Source organism: Hoplias malabaricus, unplaced genomic scaffold (assembly GCF_029633855.1).
Source record: "Hoplias malabaricus isolate fHopMal1 unplaced genomic scaffold, fHopMal1.hap1 scaffold_23, whole genome shotgun sequence".
Lineage (NCBI taxonomy): Eukaryota > Metazoa > Chordata > Actinopteri > Characiformes > Erythrinidae > Hoplias > Hoplias malabaricus.
In genome coordinates, this window is record NW_027101127.1 from 57,501 (window position 1) to 69,883 (window position 12,383).

Consider the following 12,383-nt stretch of genomic DNA (forward strand, 5'->3'; position numbering starts at 1 on the left):
TGATGATGATGATGATACAGCTTCAGCTTAAAGTCACTGTTCTCAATGCCAAGTGTGGGCTGGAGGGGTCTATGTGGAACTGTTTTGACCTAATCCAGCTTATGAACTGTGCATTAAGAAGGTTTTTCATGCAATTACAACAGTTTATAAACAACCAGATATTGTGCTGTAAGCTGTTTATAAACACTCATGAGCTTTAGAAGAAGTGTTATCAGTTTAGACCCAGATTAGACCCAAGGTATCAACAGTTTTCCGTCAGTGAAATGAATAACACACTGGAACACAGCAGTGGGTTTTAATTCTGACCCTGAGCAGGACGGAGCACTTACAGAAGAATAAATTACAGAGAAGAAAAACATTCACCTTCCTGCAGATCTCATTCACGCTGTTGTCAGCGTTCTTCCACTCTGACCATCCTCCAAGTTGTGGAGTTGTTGGAGCAGACTCTGCGATCGCGAACAAGACAACAACGAGCAGGAGACAGAAGCGAGACGCCATGGTGCTGAGGAGAGTCTTTCAGGAGAAGTGACACCTCTGAGTGAGTGGAGTGGAGTTCTGAGAGTGAGTTCAAACTGCTGTAAAGCTGCTGTATTTCTACCTGCATCTTCATCACTATCACCTTCATCTCTCAGCACAGGAACCAATCAGAAATTAAACCACTCCCTGAGGCAATAATAAGAGCCTTGCCTCATTTTCCTGTGAAACCTCTTCCTCCAGATGTTTGGAAAAATACTTGATTTCTTCGTTTTAAACAATTTCTCTGCAGAAAATATTTCTTTATTTTCATCTTCAGAGGAAAAAACACCTTTAAAACCTTTGCTGTGTGTGAGTGTGTGTGTGTGTGTGTGTATGTGAATTTATATTAAATTATATTTATAATATTCGGTGGATGGTAATAAAAAATAAAAAAGTGAATGTGTAATCTCAGGGACACTGATGGACCACAGAGTGGAAAGAAAGGAACAGCTTCAGGAAACTACAGTGGAGGAAAAGCCCAGCAAGACTCTGCCTCTCTGAGACACTCTTTTTAAACCCACACTATTAACCTGTAGATTGTTTCTATGGAAACAGTTTGAGTAACCACTACTCAAGAGAAATTATATTTTTTTGCATTATTTAAAATGTTTTAGTATGTGCTCCTATTTTGAGAGAATAACTGACTGCACTAATATTTTTAATTTGAATGAACTTAAAATATCAATTTGTAGCCGGGACCACACCCTATAGCACTTTGCCAGATTTTCATTGGTCAGTTCCAATGAGCCTGTTAGGGGTGTGAAGGGATGAGGGGTGCGGACTGACGGAGGGAGGACGCAAACGCTAATAACACAGACTTTAATAAACAAAACAAACATAAACCAACTAGAGGGAAAACACGCAATAACACAACAGGACTGGGGCATGAAACGAGCGTGAAACGAGCAAGAGAAACGAATAAGAGAGACGAAGGCGACTACAAAGAACACTACGAAGAACACGGCTTAAGGAACAACTCGAACGAAACAAGTAACAAGGTACAATGAACGACAAGAGGAAGTGAGACGAGAGGGCTTAAATACAATAACAAACGAGAAGCAGCTGAAACGGATAACAAGGGAAAAGACGAGGAGGCGGAACAAAGGCGGGGCATGAACATAAACTAAACAAAGCCATGTGCTGAAACAGACGAAACGAGACGAGGGCGTGACAGATGCCCCCTCCTGAACGCGCAACTCCCGGGGCGCGTAACCTAGACCCCCCAGAAGCTGGCGCAGGAGGGAGCATGGAAAACAAGGGACTAAGACAAGGAACCGTGGGGCAGGAGACAAGAGACTAGAATTTGGACAGGACGGGAACAGACAGGGGAAATGGAGCTGTGAACAAGGGACTAGACATTAACGGACGCTGGACAGAACTAGAAACAGGAGACGGGAATTGTGACAAGACAGGGTGCTGGACCTTAGACTGAACACTGAACGGGGACTGAGAAAGAACAGGAGCAGAAATCTGAGACTGGACGGGGTGCTTAACTCTGGAGGGGAACAAGGACTGGATGTGAGACAGGACAGAGGGTTGCAAAGGGGACTGAACAGGAGACGGGACATGAGTATGTGCTTGGACAGGACTAGGCAGGGGAACAGGTACCAGGACATTCACAGGGACAGAAACGAACACCGTGACAGGGACAGGAATAGAAATGAAAGCTGACAAGGGTACAGGGACAAGCACAGAGACAGGAACTAGGACAGGTACAGACAGTGGAATCAAAATAACATGGGGGTGCCCAGGACTGGCGAATGTCTGTGGGGCAGTCCGAGGAACCAGCCTGGGCACAGTTCTGGGGAGCGGCCCCGAAGTCCTTGGGGCCGTCTTACGGGTACGACCAGGAGCGGCCGTATCTACAGTCACCGGGGCAGACACGGCCGTAGCAACAGTCTCGGGGGCAGAAACGGCCGGCTGGGCCGCCTTCTCGAGCAGAGGAGCGGCCGGCTGGGCCGCTTTTGCGAGCAGAGAAGCGGCTGAGGGAGCCGCACTCATGGAGACTGGAGACCCTGCGACGACGTCCACGGAGACAGGGGAACCTGCAGCGACGTCGTCCACGGAGGCAGGGGAACCTGCAGCGACGTCGTCCACGGAGGCAGGGGAACCTGCAGCGACGTCGTCCACGGAGGCAGGGGAACCTGCAGCGACGTCGTCCACGGAGGCAGAGGAATCTGCAGCGACGACGTCCACGGAGGCAGAGGAATCTGCAGCGACGACGTCCACGGAGGCAGAGGAATCTGCGACGTCGTCCACGGAGACTGGAGAAACCGTGACGATGTCCACGGAGGCAGAGGAATCGGCGACGTCGTCCACGGAGACAGGAGAGAGTGCGATGACGTCCACGGAGGCAGAGGAATCTGTGACGTAGGCAGGAGAAACTGCGACGTCGTCCACGGAGGCAGAGGAATCTGCGACGACGTCCACGGAGACTGGAGAAAGTGCGACGACGTCCACTGAGGCAGAGGAATCTGCGCCGTCGTCCACGGAGACTGGAGAAAGTGCGACGACGTCCACGAAGGCAGGGGAACCTGCGACGTCGTCCACGGAGACTGGAGAACGTGCGACGACGTCCACGGAGGCAGAGGAATCTGCGCCGTCGTCCACGGAGACTGGAGAAAGTGCGACGACGTCCACGAAGGCAGGGGAACCTGCGACGTCGTCCACGGAGACTGGAGAACGTGCGACGACGTCCACGGAGGCAGAGGAATCTGCGCCGTCATCCACGGAGACTGGAGAAAGTGCGACGACGTCCACGGAGGCAGAGGAATCTGCGATGTCGTCCACGGAGACATGAGAGGCACGCGCCGCGCTCACAAAGACAGGAGCGGCTGGCTGCGCCGCTTTCACGAAGAGAGGAGCGGCTGGCTCCACCGCTTTCATGAAGAGAGGAGCGGCTGGCTGCGCCGCGTTCACGAAGAGAGGAGCGGCTGGCTGCGCCGCTGTCACGAGGAGAGGAGCGGCTGGCTGCGCCGCTGTCACGCTGAGAGGAATTTGTGCTGCTCGCCGGGCTCGCGCTGGAGCTCTAAAGGGTTTAGGGGGTTTAACGGGCGCACTCACGAGATCCCCTAGAAGTGCGCCCCTGTTAGCCTCTCCTCTGTCGACCTGAGGCTGAAGGCTAACAGCCCCTACCCTTAACCCCCCCCCCAAAAATTTCCCCGGACTTGAGGGGGCGGTCTTCGGGAGCAGAGGGACCTGCGGAGATGTCCTCGAGAGTTGGTCGGGAGAATCTGGCTCTCAATAGTTCGCTGAAAGTCTCTACTGTAATGTGCAGGGTTCTCTCTCCCAGCACACGATCAGCCCACTGCAGTGCTATCCCTTTAAGAAGGGATCTCATGAACATTACCTTGATAAATTTGTGTGGCGCAGGAACAGTCAGGTAGTCAAAGTACAAGCGGCATTGGAGCAGAAAACCCTCAACGTTAGAAGTCCCCTCAAACTCGGGGGGAACTCCCATATGAGATTGCAGGGCAGCAGGTTGATCGCCCACCTTTGCCGCTAGAAACTCCTGTACTCTCCTGAACGCCTCGTTGAGAAAATAGTCCATGCTAGCTGCGTCCTTTAGCGGGTCGTTCATTCTGTTAGGGGTGTGAAGGGATGAGGGGGTGCGGACTGACGGAGGGAGGACGCAAACGCTAATAACACAGACTTTAATAAACAAAACAAACATAAACAAACTAGAGGGAAAACACGCAATAACACAACAGGACTGGGGCATGAAACGAGCGTGAAACGAGCAAGAGAAACGAATAAGAGAGACGAAGGCGACTACAAAGAACACTACGAAGAACACGGCTTAAGGAACAACTCGAACGAAACAAGTAACAAGGTACAATGAACGACAAGAGGAAGTGAGACGAGAGGGCTTAAATACAATAACAAACGAGAAACAGCTGAAACGGATAACAAGGGAAAAGACAAGGAGGCGGAACAAAGGCTGGGCATGAACATAAACTAAACAAAGCCATGTGCTGAAACAGACGAAACGAGACGAGGGCGTGACAGAGCCTAGTCTTGGTTTGTTTTGTGGAAGACCCTGTACAAGTTTGGAAGCCTTTTTCTCATTTTTACACAATAAGATTTGGTGTTTTCTGCATTTTACTTTTTTCCTTGGGCAAATACCTTTTTAGGACATAGTTTTCATTTTTTCTTTTCTTCAGAGAAGAGCTAATTACAGTCACAAATTACAGTTGACTGAGTCAAACAAGATGTCTATTTTTCCCTCAAGCTCTTTTTCACATTCTGGAAATTGGTGAGTTGTTTTCCATAAGTAAGTGACTGAAAAGAAAAATGATTTTATGCTTATCTTATGTTAGAAAATTAATTACAGTGTGTGAATTTTAGAGTCATTACAAAGTGTAAAGGTGGTTTGTGTTCAACTGTAAACCAAACACAGTTTTCTAACTAGACAAATGAACTTTTATATTCTTAATCTGTGCTGGTCCTAGTGGTTTGGCTGAGGTTAACAGTTTCCTTTACTTCGTTAAATGTTCTGGGCCTCAGAGTTAATATCAGACATTACCAGCCTCACAGATAAAGTTATTGGAAATGCAAATACTGTCCTTTTCTCTGTGTGAAGAGAGCACAAGGATTGAGCCTTGTCCTTGGTAGCATCAGGAACATTAAAAATTAATATTAAATTATTTAAACTTTGTACATTATACTGTTTGTGAAAATAAATATTGAAATGACCATCTTTCATACAAAAGCCATTCAAAGTGGTTTACAGACAAAAAAAAAACAGTTAAATTAAAAGCCAGAATAAAAATCATAAAAGTCCAATAAAACAATTACATAAAAAGATTAAAATGAGTAAATGATTAAACATGATTAAAACAATGTAAAATTATATAATAAAAGAAAAGAACTGAAGTGCCGTTACAGAATAAAAGTGCAGAGTGTTTTAAACTGAGCTGTAGCTGCTCAAACAGGAATGTTTTAAGCCTTGATTTAAAAGTGTCTAAAGTCAGGGCTTCAGACACTTTAGAAACGCTGCCTCTCCATGTTTAGTTTTGACCTGTATCTTTGATCATAGCTCTCAATGGCCTTGCTAAATGAGCATAGTTCTCTACCCATGCTGAGGAATAACCTGCAATACCCAAGAATGTCATCATTCCTCTGACTGTTCTGAGCTTGGGAGCCTTGCGAATAGCTTCTAGCTGCTTCTCAGAAATACATCTATGTCCTTGTGTTATAGTCTGGCCCAAATAAATGACCCTTTTCTGAAAATGCTGTAACATTTCTGAGAGACCTTGTGCCCTTTCTCTGCTAGCATCTGTACTAAAGTTATTGAGTCTTTGTGACATGTTTCTTCATCTGGTGCAGAAAGAAAAAATATCATCCATGTATTGAATGACAGTACTTTTTAACTTCTGATCTACCCCAGCTAAATCATCTTTCAATACTTTATTGAAAATGTGAGGACTATGTTTATATCCCTGTGGTAATCTCTTATACTCATAGGATTGTTCCTTATATGTGAACCCAAATAAACCTTCACTTTCTATACTTAGTGGAATGCTAAAAAACGCACCACATATATCTACTACTGTGAAATGTTTTGCATCTGGGGGTATCTGGGCTAACAAAATATGTCGATCTGGCACTTCTGCTGGAAAGTCTGCGACTACTTCATTTGCTGCTCTCAAATTATGTGCCAAACAATAAGAGTTATCTGGCTTTTTTACAGGCAACAAAGGTATATTACTCTGCGGATTCTGGGTTATCTTCAGAACATCTGCTTTCAAAAGACCTTCAATTTGTTGTTGGATCCCTTGGATTGCTTCTTCATTTAAAGGATACTGAGGCTTCCATGGAGGTTTTGTTCCTGGTCAGAGTTCAACTTTCACAGGTTGAGCTGATTTCACAAGTCCAATGTCAGTACTATGTTGTGTGAGGTAATTTGGAACATATTGCAGCATTTCTTCTTTCAGAGGTCTTGAATCCATCTTTGCATTGCAAAGTGACTCATGTGTCATCCTTATGACTTGTGGCTGTGCTTGTCCTTGAGCAGTGATTATAATCTTAACAAATCGCTGATCCTCACTCCTCCAAATGGAAAGATTCTCTTTCAGGGGTTCAAAGACAACTTCCTCTGCTTCTGCCATCACTTATCCTATCTTTTTCTCATTACAGTTCTCAGACACCAACAAAGTTACGTGGTACACTTTTTCCCATATCAAAATCTTTATGCAAATAATCATTTCTATCTATCTTCATGGCAGCTCCTTGTGGTCCCAAACTGTTGAACTTGTTTTGGTTGATGACTCAACCATTCCTCTGTATTTGATTTTTCAGCATCCTTGAAGTATTTCAGTGAACAATGAAATTGATATTCCGTAGGCTTCGCATCAGGCATATTTGCTACAATAAACTTCTCCACAACTTGGCTGGTTCCAAAAATTCTGCACTAAGATTCATTCATTCATTATCTGTAACCGCTTATCCAGTTCAGGGTTGCGGTGGGTCCAGAGCCTACCTGGAATCATTGGGCGCAAGAACACAATGGAGGGGGCACCAGTCCTTCACAGAGCGACACAGACACCGGAAACTGGAGGAAACCCACATGGACATGGGGTAGAACACACCAACTCCTCACAGACAGTCACCCGGAGTGGGAATTGAACCCACAACCTCCAGGTCCCTGGAGCTGTGTGATTGCGACACTACCTGCTGCACCACCGTGCCGCCCTGCACTAAGATTTCCAATCAAAAATACTGAAGAAGCTTCAGTCTCTGTTTTCATTATTAATTGATGTACCACATCATTTGGCACTTCCACCAGGCAGCCGTCTGGTGTACACTTTATTGTACAATTCAGTCTGCACAAAGCATCTCTTCCCAAAAGTGCAATAGGTGTATGTTCTGATACCAGTATGACTATTGTAGTCTTCAGATGTTTATGGAGGAGCTCAATTGGTTCTGTGAGAGGAATCAGCTGTTTCACTCCCTCAGACCCGATTGTCTGAATCATTTGACCAGACCTGGGAGGTGTATACCATCTTCAGGCCGAACACAGGTGAAAGCAGCTCCACTATCTGCCATCATTGTCAATGGTCAATTATTTATTTTCACCTCTATTGCTGGATCTCTCTCCGGCTCTATTGCTACCAGCTGACACTTCCCACTTGAGTTCTCTGGGCATGCCAAGAATCCGGGTTCCAGGCCCCTATAAGTGTTCACCGGTCCCCTGAATGGCCTGGGTGGGCCCCTGTGTCCTCCTCTGAAATTTCCTCTGAAGTTTCCTCCGGGTCTGTTGCACTCACAAGCAAAATTACCAAACTTTCCACAATTTAGCACACATTAGGAGACTGCGGCGGCACGGTGGCGCAGCAGGTAGTGTCGCAGTCACACAGCTCCAGGGGCCTGGAGGTTGGGGGTTCGATTCCCGCTCCGGGTGACTGTCTGTGAGGAGTTGGTGTGTTCTCCCCGTGTCCGCGTGGGTTTCCTCCGGGTGCTCCGGTTTCCTCCCACAGTCCAAAAACACACGTTGCAGGTGGATTGGCGACTTGAAAGTGTCCGTAGGTATGAGTGTGTGAGTGAATGTGTGTGTGTCTGTGTTGCCCTGTGAAGGACTGGCGTCCCCTCCAGGGTGTATTCCCGCCTTGCGCCCAATGATTCCAGGTAGGCTCTGGACCCCCCGCGACCCTAAATTGGATAAGGGTTACAGATAATGGATGGATGGATGGTAAGATGTTTATCTGAATGAACCTGCCAGTTTTGTTGTTTATACAGCAGATTTTCAGTATAAACTATTCAGAGTTTTCTATATTCAACTCAAATCTTCACTTCAAATTCATTTGTACTTTAAGTTAATATTACTCAAATCAATTAATTTTCTCCAGTATTCGTTACTTAAATATTTTAAGGCAATCACTTTCAAACTCTTTAAGTACAATCAACTTCTCTGGGCTTACAGTGCAGTCACGTCTCTGACCTGTTGACATTTAACCTAATTTGTTTTAGCATTACACAGCTTTACCAGTCTTTTGTTCCCTATCACACCCTGATACGTCATCAGAACAGAGCAGCGCTTCATTCCCAGGCGATTAGCGCCGCTCTGTAGCAGCTCTGCACCAGTCTGCAGTGATATCAGAGGAGCTGCTGGACTTTAGTTACATTTAGGGCCTCATTCTCCTTCAGAAGAGTTCCACAATCAGATATTATCACTAAATGTATTGGGTGTCGCCTCTAAACCCAGTCTCTAGCAGGAACAGTGGGCTTTGGAGAACACAGCAATGGCAGCAGTGACCTTAAACGTTGTTTACTCGTTGTGTTTACTCGTCAAATAAGGTCCATACAGTGGAAAAGTGCCATATGTGGTAGGGGCAAGTGGGGAATACTGCATTCACCCTAATTCTGAACATTATTAACAGTGGTGTTGAGAAACAAAGAGGTCAGAGTTCATTATGTTTAATTAAATAATGTAGTAAATGTTCAGTGTGTGTTTCCTGAGTCGAGATATGAATCAAGGAATAAAATGTGGGTCTCCTGAGAATAGCACACTCAATTAACACAGACACAGAAACACAAAAATAAATGTAGAAATGTGGAAATATATAAAAATGAATAAATATGGAAATACATACATTTATAAATAATGGAAATTTACATTTATTCATATCCTTCTCATTTTATAAATATATTTATTAATTTCTTACAGCATTTATTTGGAATTTCGTTCATTTTTCACTCATTAATGTCATATATTTATGTATGTAATATTTTTTATTTATTTGCAGTAATGACATATTTATTCCTCCACAGTAAACAGATGTAGAGTAAAACATTTCTCTAACACTGTACCATCTCTCTCTCTCTCTCTCTCTCACACACACACTCTCTCTCTCTCTCTCTCTCTCTCTCTCTCTCTCTCTCTCTCTCTCTCTCTCTCACACACACACACACACACACACACACTCTCTCTCTCTGTCCTTCTCTCTCTCTCTCTCTGTCTCTGACCTTCTCTCTCTCTCTCTCTCACACACACACACACTCTCTCTCTCTCTCTCTCTCTCTCTCACACACACACACTCTCTCTCTCTCTCTCTCTCTGTCTCTGACCTTCTCTCTCTCTCTCACACACACACACACTCTCTCTCTCTCTCTCTCTCTCTCTCTCTCACACACACACACTCTCTCTCTCTCTCTCTCTCTCTCTCTCTCTCTCTCTCTCTCTCTCAGGTTGATGTAGGAGTGAATAAGCTTGTCATCATAAAGGTGCATCACGATCTTAATCAGGTCGACACTCTGACGAAGGTTGAAGTGGTTTCCTCGAAGAATTCTGGAGTTGTTCCTGTGAATTATGGTGTAGTCAAAACATTGGCGGTAAAACTTTAAAAAATAAAATGAAAAAATATTTAATGAAAAAAAAGTGAGTGAAGTGTGTGTGAGTATGTGTGTGTGTGTGTGTGAGTGAAGTGAGTGTGTGTGTGTGTATGTGTGAAGTGTGTGTGTGTGTGTGTGAAGTGTGTGTGTGTGAAGTGTGTGTGTGTGTGTGTGTGTGTGTGAGTGTGTGAGAAGTGTGTGTGAGAAGTGTGTGTGTGAAGTGTGTGTGTGTGTTTGAAGTGTGTGTGTGTGTGTGTGAAGTGTGTGTGTGTGTGTGTGTGTGTGTGTGTGTGTGTGAAGTGTGTGTGTGTGTGAGTGTGTGTGAAGTGTGTGTGTGTGTGTGTGTGTGTGAAGTGTGTGTGGGTGTGTGTGAAGTGTGTGTGGGTGTGTGTGTGTGTGTGTGTGTGTGTTTCCCTGATCAGATGAAGGTTGAGTTGATGGTGTAGAGATAGTGAACCCCTCCTCTACACAGAGTGTGTATTAAAGTTTCTGATGAAAAAGGCTTGTGTTTTGTTAAATTTGTCAGTAATTTGGAGACATTAGTAGGTTTCTATGGACTTGAACATGGCAGTGTTTTGAAGGCTGAAAACAGGAGAACTCCACTGCCTTTTCTGAACACTGCTTCTGACTGTATCCACTTGTTGGTGCTAAGTTACAGTAGATTCAGCCCTGTCCTACAGCTGGGGGGTAGCCTGCTGTTCTTTTAATAATGTATTTGCAGTAAGCTCCAGGACTTCTCTTTACAAAGTGATGGATAAACCCCATTTCCAGAAAAGTTGGGGTGCTGTGCAAAATGTAGATTAATACAGAACGCAGTGGTGTTAATTATTAATCCTCTAATATAAAGTAGTACAGATTTCAGACGTTGAAACAGACATTTATTAATAGTTTTAGATTCAGAGGCCTACTACACTACCTTTCTACACAAACACCCTGTTCCCTTATTGAGAATATAGTCATTCTGATTAATACAATGTAAAGGTGCTTGTGTTTAATGAAGATAAGAAGTTAAACACATCACAGTTACAGTTTGTTCTCAGTCGCTTTGGAGCATTTCTCACAACATTTCGTACAAACAGCACCACGCCCTGGATCACTGTCAAATGCCTGTAACATGCTCAGAATCCTTAGATCACGTCCCAGAATGAAGTTTCTATCTCAATGAACATGTCAGTGTCATCAGAACAAGACCTTGTGTGGTTGATTATGAACAGGACGGTCAACACGTTTAGCCACATTGTCAGTACATCAGTAACTCTGTAAGTCATTTCTGAATGTTTTTGATGGCAGTGAAAATGCACAGGCTGCATTTTTACTGTGAGGTGCATATAAACAATACACACTTTCATTACTGTGTGTGGGAGATTTACTGAAAGACACTGGACCAAATTCATATTCATGCTCTTTACTGTTGGTCAATGACAGAGCGTGTCGTTATGATACAGAGGAGAAAGACAAGACCGTTTAGCACTAATTCATTCATTCATTGTCTGTAACCGCTTTTCCAGGTCAGGGTTGTGTAGCACAAATGATTAATAAAAATAAAATCAGACAAATCAGTAATGTCAGCATGTGAAACACCCTGTAGGCAGAGCTGTACATATAGAGCTGCATAGGGAACTACACTGGAGTCTTTCTGGACCTCCTGACACTCCTGTCTGTTGGGCCACAGATTCTTATCCACATCGCATCTGATATCTTCCCTCACAATGCAGCGTGGGAAGAATATTTTTGAACGTCTTATACAGCCTCAACAGGCATCAGTTGTGATGTCCCCACATGCTGCATCCACAGCAGCCAGCAGAGTCACCTCAGTATGGGGCTGTCCTCTTACTTATTTCAGGCTGTGGACCTGGTTATTTCACTGTTCTTCTTTTGTCAGAAACTGTGACACTGTGTTGTGCTCTGTCTGTAGACGTTTGGCAATGGAAGGTTCATGTGATGCACCTCTGAGCTGTTTTAGAGAACTGGTGGATGAACACTCCCTTTTATCAGTGAAAGTCATGGTTCACCTGAGAGCTACTCATCAGTTCAGTCGACATTTATCAGAGTTATACAGAATTATACAGAAATGTAAAAATAAGCTTCACAACTCATGAATGGATCAACATTTCTAAGAGTACTGACTTATGCAATGAACTAGTCCCTGGATGTTTTGGGGGTTGAACTGTTGAACAGAGGAACAGTCTGATACATTCTGAACAACATGATAAAAGCAACTGATAATGTAAGAAAGAGCAGACAGCTGTACAACATCTGTATAATCAACCAAAGCATGTGCTGTTTGTAAAGAATTAATGACAAACGTCTTTATGAGGGGCACATGTAACGAGACGATGTGGAGTTTGAACAAGTCATTTTGAGAAATTCAGTTCTGATCTGAGAAATGCTCCAAAGAGACTGAGAAAAACTATAAAACGTAAACTCAGTTCCTGTCCTGATCACGTTTCTCCAGTGAAGAAATTGATGAAACTTTTCACTCTTCAGTTTTGTTGTGACTTCTGAACAGACAATAACAGGTTTTCCATCTGAATTTT

At 44.4% G+C, this 12,383-nt stretch overlaps 1 protein-coding gene across 1 annotated transcript in view; it reads right to left on the reverse strand.

Moving 5' to 3' along the window:
• LOC136684774 (cystatin-A-like) overlaps positions 1–606 on the reverse strand; it is a 2,499-nt gene extending 1,893 nt beyond the window's left edge. The window contains exon 1 of the mRNA XM_066659248.1: positions 364–606. Within this exon, the coding sequence (XP_066515345.1) occupies positions 364–498 (135 nt within the window). The 5' untranslated portion in view covers positions 499–606. The remainder of the gene's footprint in view (positions 1–363) is intronic.
• Positions 607–12,383: the final 11,777 nt, after the last annotated feature.